We start from the raw sequence: 18,806 nt of genomic DNA on the forward strand, positions 1-18,806 counted from the left end.
TTTGACCAGCTATTGACTTTAGCATCCTAGTGTTTTCTGTTTTGCAGGTCACTCTTTCTCATCCTTCGAGGAGTTCTCAGTTCGAGTCGAACTATCCAGACGATCATTTTCTTAATTAAACACAAATAAGTTATATTTATATAAATGAAAGACATGTAACGTGCAATATAGACACCAAATTAAAATTAAACTCAAACTAAAATGTAAAATTTTATTTTTGAAGATGGAAAACAATTTGTTAACGAAATATTTATGTTGTTCTAGAAACTTTTCGCCCATCATCACTCCCTTATTATGTTGTAATTTGTGAAGAAAGTTCGACGACACCACCCAATACTTTGTCACATTATGGTAATAGATTAAGTCTTCGGTTTGGTTGACGTTGATTATCTAAAATTAAAGAACCGACGAGTGAGTCGAGTTGAAAAAGTAAATTTCGACCGACCAACCGGCCCATTAACTTATTTAAAAAAAAAACTTGTAGTTACATTAATTTTTTTAAAGTTTTTTTTTCTTTTATTTATTTTCTCTCCGCTTCTATCTTTCTGTCTTCTCCCTCATTTCTCTCTCTCCCTCTTTTCCTTATTTCCCTTTTCTTTTGGTCTCCCTTTCTCTGCCTTTCTTTTCTTTTCCTCTGTCTCTTCTTCTCATTTTTTCGTCGTTGAAGTGCATATTACATTTGGCTCACATCTTTTTCTCAAAAAGCGTTTTTTTATATATTTTTTTAAATATTCTTTCATTCTTTTTATTTTGTATGAAGCTTCATCTCGTGTTAGTTTTAACTAAAAACCAATCAACCACCAATGTAGTCAGTTGGTCGATGTAGCAGAGTCTTCCAAAATTATTATATGTCTATGAAAATCGAGCTATTGGTGGTTTGAGACTCAAATTGACGACGTGCGACCGATCGATGTGCACCCTTAATAGCTAATCATAAAAACGAAACTCCACTTCTATTATAGTAGTTGATTTAGACTAAAGTCAATGGTAAAACGATGGACTGCGTAACTATATCTTCACATTGCTATAATATTATCCAATTTTAAATATAATCCAAACAACCTGCCAAACAAGGTGGTGAAAAAGTGATGGGAATTTCATGGCGGTCAAACTTACCATTAGGGTTATAAAGAGATTGGCTCAAAAAGTTAATTTCTATTCAATGTTTAATAGTGTTTTAGTGCCATTGAATCAATGGTCCATCACACGTGGATAGGGCGTGGTTTTTCGATCTTAATTAATTACTCAAAAGTCTTAACCAACTTGCCATATATTGAAAATTATTGGAATTTTGAACTAAAATGCACATAATTTTAGCAACTTTTTTTTTTTTTGAATGATCTACATTATTAATTGAGGGTCTCGCATCGATTTTTCTTTTTACACATAAAAGAGTGATTATTTGCTCATAAAGTCGAGTTGATATAAAATTTTAGTAAAGTCTTTTATTATTATTTTATTTTTGTTGCATCTTTGTTAAAAGATATATAATATAAATGTTTTTGCAAATATGTGGTTCCCTATCAGGTGGGTTCAATGGGTGAGTCAAAGGGAAGAGTGAAGAAAAAGTTGGGTAAATGAGAAGGGAAAGTAATAACTGGAAAGTACAACATTGGAAGCAAAGGAATGTGACATGGCTAGAAGAAGCATATATTTCTCATGAGTTGGGTGGATCACATGCAATTCAGACACTCAACAGTTATTAATGTTGATGCTTTAATTTATGATTATGACTTGGAATATAATTCATAATATGCTGCTAGTCTATGTATTGTATTAGAACAAGTGCAATCAAATCTCAATCATTTGATCCATCAATAATAGTGAGGAAGATCGCGAATTCATAGGAGAAATTGATCATTTTGGTTGGTGTAAAAACTTTAGTATAATTTTAATTCTCAAAAGCAAATCTATTTTGATTTAGATTTCAATATGACAATATTAGTTTCAAGGAGGAGATTATAAGCATATTGCACCTCATTAAACCCAACCACCCTGCATTGCCAATATCTATAAATCTACACATTGAAATTAGTAATTGCAACTTAATATAGGTACAAGTAATTAAAAGAGAGAGATGGGTAATAATGAATAATGAAGTCACATGCCCAAGATGTGTTAATTAATTATAGCCAGTTAAGGGTGGGGCGTTATCAAGGATCTCACGTTGATAAGATAAATTAACAATGATTAATAATATATGTGGGCTACTCCACTCATTATCAATTAGTTTTGACATGTAACATCATGAATATTAATTTGGTATAAGAGTCCAAAAAATTCAAACGAGCATACCATCCAAAAATGGAATCCAATTAAGATCAATGTCAAAAAGAGTCACGATCTAACGTAAACACAACCAAATTAAATTGGTATTAGAGTGCAAAATTAGAGGTAAAGTCCAGATGGTTCAATTATTTAGACGTACTACTGCGCATCATCCATTCTTCTTCTACATCTCTCTCTCTGATGTGAAAGCTCCCCTGCTGCATTCATTAATAATGTGCCCACTAAACTTACATTTTTTCTTCCACATTCTTCCATATCTACACTTCCATCACTATTGCACATTTGTCAACAAGTTGTGTTTCTCAAGAAAAAGGAAACAAAAAGGTCGGGTATAGTTTAATTAGTTAGCTTGTATATGCGAATAATCTTTAACCATTTTCAATAATTTCTTCAACCTCAAACCTATTTTCTTTTAAGAAAAGTCAACTACATCTACTTGCTTTCAATAAATATATGCAAAATGGATTGTTTTAGATATGATCATATGGTTAGATGTTTAGTTTGACATGGTGTACTAATTAAAATGTTTTATGTCCACGTGAGGATAACTCAAATAGTTAAAACATATGTGTTCGATCAAAAGATTGTGAGTGGGGGTGGAGATTCAAACTCATGACCTTTTGATCAGAGATATGTACCTTAATGACTTGAGTTTTGCTCGGTTTGGCGAGATATGTATAACTTGAAATTTAGTATCATCAGTAACTTGATATTTAAACTTGAGCCACTTTACCAAAAGAAAAATTCAACTAAGCCGCCCTTAATGCTTTTCTAACAGAAAAAAAGTCAACTAAACCTTAATGCCTTCTCTTCTCTCACATTTTTTAAAACTTTATTTTTTAAGTCAACTATTATTTAATTTTAATCTCAAAATAAAAGAATATTTGATCTAATTTTAAGTCAACTTGCTACCTGCTAGTTAGTTCTCCACCTTAATTTATTTCTACGGCCAATTGAATTGCAACCCAATTTTAAAAGTTCAAAACAACATTTGTTGTTGTACAACTCTGGAGGTCAATGCATTTTTTTGTTTTGTTTAGGTTACATAAAAGTTGAAATAAACAGAATATGAAATTTATTTTCCGGCCTTGATTTTCTATTATTGTGTTCCATTAATTTAGTTTGTGATATGTAGCAATTTTGACTGAGTAAAGAAAAACTCTCTTTTTCCATCAATAATTGAATTCAACTTGAGAAGAAGAGGTCTTCATACAGTAAAGAAGATAGGGGACTAAAATATTTGGAGAAGAAAAAAAATGGAAGAAAACCCATTGACATGAGCATAAATCCAATCCAACTCTTGTGGTATCACTTATCATAATGATAAGATGTTGTGTTCAAACCTTTGAATGAGACACATTATAGCTCGAAATTAGCCCAAAGTTAGTAATCTTATAAAGGTTTATAATAGGTATATGAAGTACTTAATTGATTTTGAGGGGTAACTTCACGAATATCATTTATCTCTATTTTAACTGTGTTATGGGATGTTTCAAGGAGATTATTAAAATTACCCTCTTCCCACATGTGTTCATTTTTTGGTAAAAAAGAAAAAAAAAAAGTTGTGGTTTGAAGTGCCCTTTTTCCTTTCAAATAATGACAACGATAGTTGATACTATTCACAAAAGAAATGGAAGGAGATCACATTTGTTGACTTTCTCTTTTATGCCCCTTTTATATGGGAAGAAAATATAAATTTCAACATAGGAGACTCTAGTCAACTTCTTTTTTTTTTTCAAAGATCCTTTATTGTCAAGTCTATTCGTAATTACAGTTACTTTATTCTTAAAATATTTTATAATTAAATTAAATTAAAAATTTATGTTCTAAGACTATAAATTTAACCCAGTACAATGTAGTAGACACTTTGTCAATAATTTTCCAGAAATTATTAGAACTAACTAAATTCGTATTATATTTTGGTGAATTTCGAACCGGAACCGGCCCACCGACTAATGAAGATCTTGTAAAGTGGGAGTGTATAAAGGGCCACCAAATTAAATTACGACAACCTAGGTGTCCCCTTCCTCTCTGTTTGGCTGATTAGATAACCACCACTCTCCATATTTTTTCACCCTTCCAAGTTTTAAGAATATGATCAGACTTTTCTCCATATTTCTAATAATTTTTCATACGTGTAATTTACTTATTATCTAACTATTTCTTTTTTTTTAAATAAGTTATCTAAGTATTTCTTTTAATCATGTATTTTGGAAAATACGTTTTATTCAAAAAAACATATAGCATTTACACAAAATTAAGAGTAAATTAAAAAGTATATAACTGTCACTAATTTTCCCCATTTATAATAAAAAGACACTTCTCTCTGTTGGCTTAAGGTATAGCCAAAGGAAGCCATCCCTAAAATACTCATAATTCTAGAAGTCTATATCATATTCCTAAAATTGCCAAGTCTGTTTCTGAACATAATAAAATTGAAAAAAGTTTTATTAAATAATCCAAATAAATATTGATAAATATAAAGATTTTACTTGATTATGAGATTTTCACTATATTATTTCTGAACATGAATCAATTTGTCTTATTCATCCTCTGTACTACATAAAGGTGCTAGTAGACAGAAATTCTTTCTCCATTTTTCTTTTTCTCTCTAGCTTATAAAATATTTTTAACAATAATACATAAAATGCTTATAAAATATTAGTAAAATTAACAATATTTGAAAAATATTTTCGAAACTAAAATTAATTAAATTATATGAGTCGAAAGAGATATTTTAATAAAATTAGATTATCAAAATTTAATATATATGAATTTTACCTCTTAAGCCGTTAGAAAAAAAATTACCCTTAGATCCTCGACTTTGGTTTGAACCCTTTAGAGTCCAGTCTCAGTCACCTGCCACAAAATTCTTCTTACTCTTTCAACATCAAAAATCTATGTTAAGAGCTTTCATTTCCATAAATTTTATTCTCCTAGATGCATGTTATATGCGCTTTTAATTAATATTAAAACTATACTAAGTTTATCTCCTTGCTACCATCACAATCTATTGACTTAATCATTGAAATTATGTTTGAGTAAACATCAAAAGATCTTTTTCTTTCTTTTTTTTCCCAAAAAAAGAAAATCACGAGGTTTTTCTTTCATTTAGTTCAAAAATACAGACATAAAAGGACTCAATTAATAAAATTCCATTGATTTAATTACATTTTCATTTACCGTTTAGATTTAATTAGATTTTCATATACCATTCAGATCCAAGTGTCTTTTGTAAAAGAAAATGAATTTGTGTGTAGATAGTTTCAATGTAATTTCACTAAACAAGGGAGAAAAAAAAATGAACCTATCATATTCTTGAGAGATAATAAGGTCTGACCACACTATGAATGAAATATTCTTTGTTTTGAGGAGACTATTATTTTTAGGGAATTTGGTAGTTACTTTTTTTGGGAAGAGATGACAAAGGGAGGAGGAGCAAAAAGTAGAAATACAGATATGTTTTAGAAATACAGATATGTTACAAAGTAAAAAATATATATATACATTTTTAAAATAATAGTGGGTACTAAGGAAATTTCATATAAATGCATTTGGAATATTTTATTGCCTTAGCAATCTTGAAAAATTACAGAAGATTTGTTTCCAAGAGATTGTGGTGCTGAAGGAAAAGAACAATAACTCCCCCCTAAGGTGTCAATCATGCCACTAATGCAAACTTATTAAATATGAATGCAAATTTCCATTTATGATAATAATAGGCCACATTGATGCAGATACTTTGGCTCATTCCCAAATCAAAACAATTTTATTCTCATTGAAACAAGGGATTTTGCTTTTCCATCCAATCACCTTTTCAATATCCCACATTTATTTTGTAAATGGAAAAAAAAAAACAACAACCAAATATCAGATGAACTTCCAAAATATTGCCATACGCGTACGTTGAAAATTTCAGTTTTTTTTTTTTTATGAAAAATAAATGTAGGATTGGAGGGTTTAATGTAATCCCATTTCATGACAAAATGAGTTATATCTATGTTTTCGTGAAGATAATGGAACCTAACCTTTTGAAGTTAAAAAAATAATAATAATAAAGATGAAAAGGAAAAGGAAAAATTAATAAATAAAGGGGTTTGACACAGAATAAGAGACTTTTCTGTTGCTGCTGCTTCATGAACTGTCTTTGCCAAGTGCAAGTGGAGGGGGAGAGAGAGAGGGAGATGGAAGTTACCTTACTTTCCATTATTCATAATTAATTAAAAAAAAAAAAAAGACCGATCAGTTTCTTCTGAAAAGGACTTGTTTTCATTAATTCATATATATTTTTTGTAAAGAAAAAGAATGGGTTTTGGTCTGCAACAACTCCTCCATGGAAGGTTCAAACCAAAATTCAGTCATGAACCTGAGCTCACTTCTTCAACTACTAAGACACGAACTGAAAAACCCAGAAACGTTTTAGCAGAAAATATAATGAAGAAGAAAGTTCCAAGTAAATTAGATGAGAATTCCCAAGTCTAATTGATATAACTTTGAACCATATAATAAATAGTCAAAACTCAACAAAGTTGGAGTGAGATTTGATGTGTCAATCAATATCAATACCCAGTAAAATTAAAGGTCAAAATTTTAATTTTAATTTTTCCTTTTGTTGGTTACCTGTGGATGGAGCGGAATTGCGGAGGAGGGAGGGTTTCATTGCCTAATGGCGTTGACGAAATCTGCATCAGAAACCGCAGAGAGTTCGATTTGGCTAGCATCGTCCTCCTCGAAAGGAGCCGGGAGGTTAAGATCTATCAAACTGTCCCGGAACTTTTTAGCCGGAATTTTAGCCGGAATTGAATTGGCGGATGCGAAGCCGGTGACGTGAGATCTCTTGTGGCCGCCGAGGGCTTGGCCGGAAGAGAAAACTCTGAAACAAACGGGGCACTCGTGAATTTTCCTTTCGGGCATGGAAGTGGAAGCGGGAGCAGCTGCATTTTCCTGCTCGCCGGGGTCGACTTTAATTTTCTTATGGCTCGCTCTGTGCCCACCAAGTGCTTGATAAGATCGAAACACTTTGTTGCATGTTTCGCATTTGTAATTCCCTCTCGTTCGATTCGGATTATTATTCTTCCCAAATTTCACCGCCTCGGAATCATCGGTCTCCTCCATAGACTCTTCTTCATCCTCTTCTTCTTCGTCTTCTTCGTCTTCTTCGTCTTCTTCTTCCTCCTCCTCCTCCTCCCCCCTTCGAAATCCACCTCTCTGCTTCGTCCATTTATCCCTCGAGAGCATCATCAGCCAAAAAGCCACGTCCTCCTCCGTGGTGGTGCCGGAGATCGAACTCACTGGCTCCGCCTCCGTCCAGGACTCCGGCTGATTCGCCCTTTTTTCCTTCTCCTCAACCCGCTTGTATAGATTTAGATTGTAATGATGGTGGTGGTGGTGATCGGGTTTTCGAGTCCTCTTCGATCTTCTCCGGGTTGGGTTCTTGGAGGATTCCGTCTCGCTCTCTCTGTCCTGTAGGACCACGGAGCCGGCGTCCACGGCGAACGAGAACTCCGGATCTACCATTCTAATGCTCCTCTTCGGGTTCTCCCTCAGCCTGTAGGACACCCCCTTTTCCTCTGCTTCGCCTTCCGAGGAAGACGCCGAGAAGGGGAACGAATTAGCTGCTGAGTCCGCGTCTTCGCTAAGGTGGGCATGCGGCGGCGGGTCCTCCGGCTTGGGGGGGGCTGGGAGGTTCATCATGTGAGACCTCATATGACCTCCCAAGGCTCTGCCGTTAGAGAAGCTTCTGAAGCAGAGCTTACACTTGTGCCTGTCCATTGCTGAAACCAAACAGATGAAAAAAAAAAAACAGAGGAAGAAGGAAACCCAAATAAAGAAAACAGAGTATGAATCTTCTTCTCCTTCCTCCCTTTCCTTTCTTTCTACGTGAGAGGGAGAGAGTGTGTGTAAACTGAAGAGTAGGTGACAAGCAATCCTCAACCAATAGATATATACAAAGCTACAAAACAAGTATGTTAAATATTAAAATTTCAGTTTTTTTTTTTTTTGGGGGGGGGGGGGGGGAGATTTTGTGATTGGTAGGGGTGGAGTGGTCATTTTGAGTGGTTGTATGAGGATTAAAACGGCAAGAGAACAATAAATTGGAAAAAAATAATGAATGTAACATGCAAATCAAGTAGTGGAGTTTGCAGGGCGTTGCCCGTTTCCACCATTTATTCCCATCATTTCCCACTTTGAGATTCCGTAATTCCCAAACTAGCCCTCCGTCTCATAATTTTAATTTTAAAATTTTAAAATGTTTTATGGAAAAGTGAGGGGTGGTTCGATATTTGGATGAGTTCCAAGTTCAACCAAAACTAAAAGGAAAGAAGAAAGAAAGAAAGAAAGAGTATGATTAAGTTGAAATTAGCGGTCATTAATTAGAAACACTTTGTGAATTAAACGAATAATTGCCAAAATAAACCGATGCCATACTTGTACAGGTCAAGGAAACTGCCTGTTTGTTGTAACGACAGCCAGAATCGGGAAGGGCTCGGCCTCTTTTCGTCTCATCCGCAGTCCCAAATTAAAAAAAATAAATTAATAATAATAATAAAAAAGGTGTTTCTTTTATTCGGCTCGGCTGATAAAATCACGCGCCGGTGACAGTGAATCGATAACAGAAGGAAGATGCTGAGTCCACGTGTGAGAGGGGTAAGTTGAGCAAAAAAAAAAAAAAAAAAAGAGGCCCTTTAAAAATGGATCTTCGGGTTGGAAATTGAATGAAGAAATGAGATGAAAAAGGGATGTGTGGTGGGGAAGGGAGTAAATGTGCGTAATGTTAGGGCCGGGGGTTTAGTTTAAGTAGACGGAGTCACGGAGGTGGGTTAATGTTAATCCTATCCGGGTTTAGGGGTAAGGTAATAGGTGTTTCCAAACGGGGGCGGTCCACTGTGGGTGTGGATTAATGAATTGTACCAAATTGTTGAATTAGTAGTAAGCATTTGGCCAACACTTGCACACCCCTCCCACTTGATTGGTTTTCCCTTTCTTTTTCTTTTCCCCATTTCTCATTTTTCACCCTTCTTTCTTTTTTTTTTTTTAATATATTTAATCCACGCGGTTTCCAACACTTTCTTCTTACTAATTTCAGCAGCTAATTGAAAGGCCTCTCAACAGATTTCTCATTCTTTAAGATCATCTATGCTTCCAAAGTCGCGGGCCCTTCATTGTCCCTTTTAATCCCAATTATAATTTATACTAATGCTTACTCCAAACCATCAAATTAGTAACCAACTGCGAATAATAAGAAAGAGATGATCTTAAAGCTACAAACCACCAGTATATATGATGCCAACCAAACAACTTCAACAATCAAAATTCACCGTTTCCAAAAATGGTAAAGTACTTTGACTACTAAGTCGTCTTTTTTTTTCTTTTTCTTTTGAGTTCGTTGTATTATATTTTGATTGGCTTGTATCTTTGATACTTCATACAGAGTTAGAGTTAGAATTAACCACTAATTAATAAGTCAATATTAACCACTAATTAATAACCCAAAATTGGCGAGGAGAATCAAACTAAGTAGTAGTGTTCAAATGTTACATTTTATCCTTGTGGTTAATCAAGCTATGGTTGCACCTACCTCAATTTGATCTATAAAGTGGTTTTGACTACATGTATTTTGAATTGTCCAACTACCTAAGCATTAAGCAACATATCGTTTCAATTATCACTATGGGGCGTAAATAATTTTTAAAATCTAGCTAAAATCTAAAAATTGAAAAGTTTTTTTTTTTCTAAAATATATGGTCAATATTTCAATTTTGATAAATGAAAAAAAGAGAGTAAAGAATTTGATACTATATAAATAATTGACTTGGATTTTTAAACATAAAAAATAGGAAATAAGATGATAATTAATTGAGGTTTGATTTTATGTTTTTTCACGTGGTCACATAAAAATATATCAAGATAAGATTTATAAAAAAACCAGTAAATCTTAATAACATAATAATAATAATGATGATAATAATAGCAATTTTCTTTTATTATAAATACTTTCATTATCAAGTAATTATGATATTTGCCAAAAGAAAAACCATCCGCATGACAAACAAATCTCCACTTCAATGATTAAGAGAGGCATTCCATAAAAATCTAAAATAGGTTTTCGTTTTAATTTATTCTTTTTCTTCCAAGTTTTCTGGTTCTAATATTTCTTTTGCCTTTGAGCAAAACTTAAAACTTATAAGAAAATATCAAATTAATTAATAAAAATTCGTTGTTAATCCATTAACTTATTCGTATACTTGGTGTAATGCATGAACTAATTAAATATATAGGTATCAATGAAATCAAGCACTCACGATAACATATTTAAAGTCATTAATCAAAAAGTTCAAACTAATAAATGACTTAAATATATAATGCCAATAGGTCTTTCATTTTTTTGGGAGGGGCAGGACAGTAATTTAAACCTTTAATTATCCCTGACCGCTGAGTGATGCTCCATTTCGAACCCATGACCTCTTAGTCAGAGATATATATCAATTACCGCTGAGCTATCCTCGTTTTGACAACTAAATATTTAGTTACTAACTACAACTAGTTTATAAATATTACTAAACCCTTAACAATTTTTAAATTGGGATACAACTTGTACTAAAAAAAATGAGATTCAATTATAAAATCTACTATCAAATATATGTCTGAAAATATTAAAAACATGACACCTACCACATTTTTTCTAATGAAAAAATAAATATAATATTTTATTTTAGAAATGAAAATTTATTTTTATTTCGAAGAATTATGTTTGTTTAATTTGACTAAGATTTTAAAAGTGTTTTAAAAAAAAGTGAAAACTCAATAATAAAAAAAAAAGTTAATAAACAATTATAACTTAAAATGCGGATAAATAAAATTAAAATCTTTATCAAATGAGGCTTTATTTTTTCTTCTTTTGGATTTCACAAAAATAAAAATGAAGTGTAGTTGTGTCTGCCTTAGCCAAAATAGGAAAAGCTTAAAAAGGAGTGACTTGTTGAAGATCTGTCACTCCACCAAAGATATACCATATTTTAATTAATTGACACTTTAAGCCAACCTATATATACATTTTGTTTTCTTACAAAATTAAAAATTGATAGTTCAAACATAAGAAATATATTATTAACAATCCTTAGAGTTAAAATTTAGTAATATACTCAAAGCGAGCGTAACTTAGTAGTAATTGATGTATATTTCCAACCTTTAGTTTGTGAACTTAAAAAATTTAGTAATGATAATAAAATTTTATTGGATGCATGTAGGAGGAAGACCTAATCAAATTATAATGGAGTAGTGGGCATATGAATAATAATTAATGTTGATTTTTGACAACTTGAATTAGAAGGTGTGGGTTTGAGTAGAGTGGACTTGCAAGCAATTAAATTTTATTACACTATTTAAAAAGTGTATGTGCATTATGCAATAGTTTGTTGGGTCAAAAGGTGTTTCATGTTAGTGAAACTTACCTTTCTAAAAGTCAACAATATTGCCTACAAAGTTGTTCATTGATAATCTTTTTTTTTATGTCTTTCTTTTTTAAAATGTCTGATGTGATTTTATTTGGGTTTAACTTAATAAAGATGAAGTTTATATCTTTCAAAATAGAGTTGAAAACAGTCATATTTAGGATTTTTTTTTCCCTTTTCTTTCTGATATCATCTTATTAATTTAATTATATTTTCTCCGTCTCAGTCTTATCTATGGTAGATATAAATCTATAGTATATATAAAAGGGGCTATAAGGAGAAACTTTTTCTCCTTATTTTGCGATTTTAATTTCAACATTCTCATAGATATTTTGAGGGTAATTTTGTCTTTCAACTATAAAATTTTCTCTCTCGCTCCCTATTTCTCTCCCTCCCACGCCACTTTCTCTTTTTTTTTTTTCATTTCTTTTAAAGTATTTAATCTCCATTGTTACAAATTTTACATTTTTCAAATTAATTTTCTCTTTCTAATAAATTATCCCTCTTAAAGGTTAGAATATAAATAGTTAGAATATGGAGGGTTTTGTCTCTTTATTTCTATGTTAAAAAGTTATAACTTATTTTGAATTATAATTAATAAGGAATTTCAAAAGTTTCGTAACTTCTTATTTTCTACAAATATATAAGGAGTTTTTTCTTACTCTTTCTCCCAACATTTTCTTCATAAAAACTTGAATTTCTTTTCTCTTTAGGTAAATTTTCTCCTTTAGTCAATGTCTTGTATTTTCTTATATTTAGTTAGATTGTTTGATCAAATATTCAATTTTTTTAGTTTTTTTTCCAAACGACTCAATCAACTAGAAAAAAAAAAGTGAAAATTAGTGATAAGATCGAATCACCTTGGACGGATCCACTTTGGGATGACACTTGGTAACCGCGAGGACTCTCTCAATGACCTCCTCCTTGGTAAGGCGATCATCGTGTGATGAAAATAGCTTGAGTAATTCATTTGAACATGGCTGCGGTTGGCATTCCCGACGAGCTCGGACAAGGAATTGGATCGAAACTCAAACATGGCAAAGAATGGTTGTCCTGAATGCATCTCTATCTCTCACTTTTTTTTTGTCATTTTATTTTTCAATGACTCAAATAAGAAATTGAAACAAAGTTGTATTATTTATTGTTATGTTTAGGGAAAAAAAAGATGAAAAATCCCTGAATATGTGTTTTTTTTAGAAAAAAATTTAAATAATTGAAGAATAATACTTTTAGTCACACTAACCACATCAGTGGATGATGAGAATTATTGAGACGTTGTTTTATGAGATAAACATTGAAAATACGAAAAAACTTGGTGAGGTAAACATTTAGAGATAAAAAATCAAATTATATTATAAATTTTAACTATTTAATTAAATTTTATATTTTTAAACATTGAAATAAAAACTATGAAATTTCACGTACACCGCACGTGTTTCTTACTAGTTTTTCTAAATATCACTATTCTTTATACTAGTTAAAATTATTAAAATGATTTAATCTTAAAACTGTCAATATATAGAAAATATTTAAACTAGTCAAGATTCTCAATAAGAGAAATTGAAAGACAAAGCTAATAATCAATCGGAATTCACAAAATGGGCAGAATACATTTTAATGTACATATATATATATTTTTTTTCCTTAAATGATTGTATACAAATATAAGAGTGGAGATTCAAGCTTAAAATTGTTAATGTCTCGAATAAGTTCGGGCACACTTGTATGAATAAATAGGTTGGTGTTTGAATTGATTGATAATGATAGTGTGGGCTAGTTGGGTTGGTTTCCAGTCTTAGAACAGACTTCGGCCCATTTGTACGGAGACTTTGAAGTAAAGCCTTCAGTTAGTTTATTTTTTAATTTGCCAGATTTTTTATTTTCTTTTTACATAAATTAATATACTTTTAAAATTCATAATAAGTTCAATAGAAAATTAATCGATGACTACAATTGATTATCCAAAACTTGAGTTACTCTAACTCAATAATTTATTTGCTTAATTTATGTATATTATTTGATAAATTGTAATTATTTTATTTTGCACGAATTTTCATATTGAAATGCTTTGATTACAAATGTGCTCAAAAAGATTTACGTTAAAGCTCAACCTTATATGAGAAGAAAAATTATTGAGCAAGACTAAAAACAAATCTTAGAACTACCAAATAGTCCATCAGAGTGGTCTATTACATGTACTTTAACTTTTTTTTTTAATATAATAGACAAATTTTGTCATGTAATAATCCTTAAATAATAAAGTCAATTTTTCACGTAAGTGTGAAATTTATGAAGTTAATGTTGGGATGTATTAAAGACAAAATTCAAAGTTCGCTATTTAGGAAATTTGGAATAAAGATTAAATTGACACAATTTAAAAACTTAAAAGTTAGGATAAAACTTTTTACACACAAAGATTAATAACACAACTTTGAATTAATTGAGACCACAGCAACTGATTAAACCATATATTTCCTATAACTATAAGAATTAGTTGGAGGTTCTACAAAAGGAAACTTAGTAATTTGAAACAGTTTTTCATGGATTAATAAACATAACGACGGTCAAAAGTTTGGAAAAAATAAAATTAGTGTTTCCGATACGCGTGTTTGGCAAAAAAAAAAAAAAATTCTAAATATTAAAGATTTGCATAGCATAGCATATATAGTAATAATGAAATAAAAATTGAGGAGAAAATAATATCGAATATGATATAATTTATGATGTCCTGTGTGGTTGTAATTAATTGGGTATGATTTTGTTATACAAAAATGCACAGAATGAAAGAATGTGGAAAATAAAGAAAAAGAGGGGCGGGGGGATTATATTTTAAGGGTCGTCAGGTCTGACGATATCAGTTGTTGAACCAATCCCCACCTGCAACCATGGGGAAGAATTGCCTCCACTCATGTTCATATCCTTTAGATCACTAAGTTTTGCTAATTTCACCTTACTGTCGGCTTCTTCCTCCTCCACATGACTGTTCTTGGTGGTGGAATTAGCCCCATTGCTGTTGTTGTTGTTGTGTCCCTTGTTTTGATCCTGATCTAATTGATTATTATTGTTATTATTATTTTTGTTATTATTGAGTGGGTTGTTCATAATGTGGTTGTGGTTGCGGTTTTGGTGGCCGTGGTTTTCAGTCTTACACGACGCCCATGACTGCAAGTAAATGTCTGTGGACACCGCGTGGAAGCTGGGAGAGGGAGCGGGGGCGGGAGTGGGAGCCGGAAGGTTGAGATCAAGCTTCAGGTCCAGAGGGATAGGGAGAGAGAGAGGGAGAACCACATTATTAGGCGCAGCAGCAGCAGCAGCAGCAGCACTATTAGTGTGGTCGTGGAAGTGATGATGAACAATGCTGTTCTTGGCCTCGGTTGGGGCTGGGGCTGGGGCCGGGGCGGGGGCGTTTGAGGTGATCCAGTGGCAGCGCTTGTGGCCCCCCAGCGCCTGTCCCGAAGAGAATATTCTGTGGCAAATGGAGCACTCGTGCACCTTCGTCTTCCTCATCTTGGACGTGGAAGCCAACCCCCCGCTACCGTTGTCGTAGTGGAACCCAGAGGAGGATTTTGTGGGGAAGAACAACGAGTCCTCCAAGACGTCGTCGTTTTCCCTGTCCCGGGCGTCCAGGTCCATGAGGCGCGCCGCGAAGCACCCCTTCACCTTCTTGTGGCTGGCTCTGTGGCCCCCCAGCGCTTGGTGCGAGTTGAACACTTTCTTGCACGCTTTGCATTCGAACATCCCCTTCCCGGCCCCCCCCTTCCCATGCCCCTTGTTCGTCTCCTCCGCCGGAACTCTGTACGAGATTGGTGGGATGAAATTTATGGGTGGTTTTCTAATTACATTACTCGTCGTAGTCGTAGTAGTCGTCGTCGTGGTGGTCCTGTCCTGATGCTCGTCCTTGCTGGCGGAGGCACACGATTCCTCCGCCTCCGCCTCATCCTCATACGTGGGGTCCACCGCCCCGTTCGACAACATCATCAGGCAATTCGCCAGGTCCTCCTCCTCGTTCGAGTTAGGGGACCCCACCTTCACCCTCAGCGATCTCTTCCGCTTCGACCACCCTCGCCGGCCGCCGCAGTCGTCGTCGTCGTCGTCTGAGCAGGTCGGGGACGAGAGGGGGAGGGAGTCGTCGAGGTCGAGGTCGTCGTCGGTGGCGGTGCATTTGCCGTGCTCCAGGAAGGACTTCCAAGAGAGGAACTCCTTGCCGCAGCTGTGGCAGACGCGGCAGGTCTTTAGGCGGTTGGGGTTGGTGCGGAGAGCGTACATGCGGCGATTGGTGGGGGTGGGCTTGTTGTCGTCCCAGTCGCTGGCGGGATCGTCGTCGTCCATGGGGCCGGTGGAGTCGTCCCCAATGCCAATGCCGATGCCGATGCCGTGGGCCCTCATGTGGCCTCCCAGAGCTCTGCCACAGCCGAATCCTTTTTTGCAGATTTTGCAGAAATGCTTCAAGTTGGAGGGGGAGTTTTGGTGGTCCACAATGAAGGCTGCCATTAATTAGTTAGTTAGTTTAATTAATTAGAAAAAGGGGAAAAGGAGGAGGAATGGAAGGGAATGGAGAGGAGATCAGTTGGGTTTGGGTTAGGTCTTGTAGTGAAAAGGGTAAAATGGGTGTATGGTTAAAACCAACGAAGGGTTGTAGTAAATTAGTAATCCTAGTTTTTAGTCGAGGGAATAATTAATTTGTGGATGTGAGAGAGAGATTGGAGATGGGAGATTGGAGGGTTATTAATTAATGTGTGTTTGGGTTTATAAGCTTTGGATGAGTGAGGGGTGCCAAGTGGGAGGTGGAGGAGAGAGAGTGGACTTTTTCTTCTCCCCCGCCGCCACTCATATCATCACAATCACCGACATCACCACTTTCACATTTTTCTTATTCATTTGTTATTTTTAAAATTTACCCACAAAAAAAGCAGACACAGAGTGAGGCAGTGAGTGAAAGCAGCACATATATATCAACTTCTAACTGCCACACCTATTCCTTCAATTCCAAGCCAAGTAATCCAATTAATCTCCTTTTTGCTTATTCATTCTTTCCCTAACAAACCTTTTAAAACACGTGTGCTTATTTCAATACTAATTATGAGCTTTGAAGATCATCTTACTACATCTTTACTTTTTACCTCAAAATATGTCTAATAAAAATAATACCATGATACACTAGGATAGGAATGCCCTCTTGGACCATTAAATTTTCTAATACTTGCTGATATAAATTTTTTAAAGAATCAAAGTCAAGATTAGGAAAGATTGGTACTAGTTGGATTAGATCAATATCCAAATTGATCAATGTCGTGCTTCGCCTACGTGTCGTGCTCGAGACAAATTCAAATTTTCTTACTCGATCATCATTGTCTGCTTTCTAGGCCAGGACTAATTTATTAAGGTAGACCTCGACTAATGTTTCCGCTTATGTCCACTATTAGTTTATTAAGGTAGTGTAACAGAGGACTTCCTCGCAAGAAGCTTTATAGTCGCGCAAAATTTGTAAGATATTAAATCTTCGGATAGGCGGTCACCTAAATTTATAGCTTATGTTTAATAGGAAAATAATAAAATAAATTATAAAAAAAAAGTAATAATAATACTCTATATGAATAATCAAACCAAAAAGGGATATGCAACAATTCTTGCTGGATAATAGCTTTGCTTCCCAATTAGATTTATGTGTTCTTTCACTTGACTTTCTATTCGTTCTCAATTATTCTTCTATGATTTTTTGTTTGGAAAGTATTTTCAAAGATATATTTCATGTGTTTTTTACTTAAATAAAATATCTTTAAAGACATCCTAAATGTGAATGTGGGGTATTAGGGTCAATCAAACTATGAACAATTGGAACCAAACATCACTTCTGAAATATACAGTTTTTATTTTATTTTTTTGTAAGTGACTTTGGTGTGTATTTGTTATTGCTTTAATTTCATTTAGGAGATTATGGGCTCCCTCAGGACTTCTGAGCCCAATTTCATTTAATTAGTTAAGCTAGAAAGAAACACACACTTTTTAATAGATAGAAGCAAAACTGATTTAATAGAAACTTTCAAAAAATATTAAACTGCATAAAACTAATATTTTCATGTCTGTTTAATTTTGTCATAATCACAGGGTTGAGGCCCATATTATTATATTTCTATTTTTTCATAAACTTTTTTTTTTTTGCTTTGTTAATTGTAAAATTTCCATCAAGTTCAAATTTTGAACACCTCCTTTTATCTTTTTTGTTTTTTGAAAAACAAACAAAGCTAGTAATTATGGCATAAAGGAAAGAAAAAAAAGGGTAAAATAATATAATAACTCTCCTTAACAATTAGTTCAAAATAATAATTACTTTTTTTATTACAGTAAATGTTTAAATAATTACTCAAGGCAAGATTACACGGTTTGAGGGTGGAATTGATGTGGTAGAGATGAGATAAGATTTTTAGGAAGAGTAATTACAAAGTTTGAAGTAAGTCTCAAGTTGATTTAATTCCTGCAATTTAGTAAACATATAAAAGCAAATAAAAATTTTGATTCTCATTCCACTAAAGTACGGACCTTATTTCATTCAACAGCATGAGATCTAACTAATTTAATCGACTTTGACTTTAATTTGATGAATCATGTAGACAACAATAATATATTCTATAATAATCATATATACACTTCGCAGTTTGCTTTATGTACATACCATATATTATATATGAAGCATTTTTAATCATCGTTAATGTATTCCTTCAGCTATTAATAATATGTATGGAGAATTTGTGAACTTTAGGGGGGTAAATACTGTAATTATTTTATTTTTACAAAGGAATAATTATGAGATAAAGTTAATATGAATGCTGAAAATCAGATATATATGCTAACAAAAGTCACCCCATACAAATATAATGATTCAGATAACAGTAGCTGAGACCATAACTAGTAAGAAAAATATTCTTGAGAATCACCCAAACCCTTTCTGGGTATGAACGCATTAATTCTTGACTTGGTCCTCACCCAAATCAAAGACATTTTAGAAACATTACTATATAAACAGAGGGCATTGCAGTAAAAAAAATGCCTAATTCAAGCCCCCCGGTA

The 18,806-nt window shown here is 33.5% G+C and overlaps 2 protein-coding genes across 2 annotated transcripts; both read right to left on the reverse strand.

Moving 5' to 3' along the window:
• Positions 1–6,747: 6,747 nt before the first annotated feature.
• On the reverse strand, positions 6,748–8,253 carry LOC148211107 (C2H2-like zinc finger protein). Its single transcript, XM_088123628.1, has one exon. The coding sequence runs from the start codon at positions 8,059–8,061 to the stop codon at positions 6,946–6,948; it is 1,116 nt and encodes a 371-aa protein (XP_087979754.1). The 5' UTR covers positions 8,062–8,253; the 3' UTR covers positions 6,748–6,945.
• A 6,219-nt stretch (positions 8,254–14,472) lies between these two features.
• Positions 14,473–17,151, reverse strand: LOC148211108 (C2H2-type zinc finger family protein). Its single transcript, XM_088124240.1, has one exon. It carries the CDS (start codon positions 16,230–16,232, stop codon positions 14,571–14,573), a length of 1,662 nt encoding a protein of 553 aa, XP_087980366.1. The 5' UTR covers positions 16,233–17,151; the 3' UTR covers positions 14,473–14,570.
• Between the last annotated feature and the right edge of the window lie 1,655 nt (positions 17,152–18,806).

Source organism: Momordica charantia (genome assembly GCF_013281855.1).
Source record: "Momordica charantia cultivar OHB3-1 chromosome 5 unlocalized genomic scaffold, Mcharantia_2.0 BLBB01000005.1, whole genome shotgun sequence".
NCBI classification, from domain to species: Eukaryota; Viridiplantae; Streptophyta; class Magnoliopsida; order Cucurbitales; family Cucurbitaceae; genus Momordica; species Momordica charantia.

What these genes read in the sequence shown, in the direction of transcription:
- LOC148211107 (XM_088123628.1), bottom strand. Translation starts at nt 8,061, where the DNA reads ATGGACAGGCACAAGTGTAAGCTCTGCTTCAGAAGCTTCTCTAACGGC.
- LOC148211108 (XM_088124240.1), bottom strand. Translation starts at nt 16,232, where the DNA reads ATGGCAGCCTTCATTGTGGACCACCAAAACTCCCCCTCCAACTTGAAG.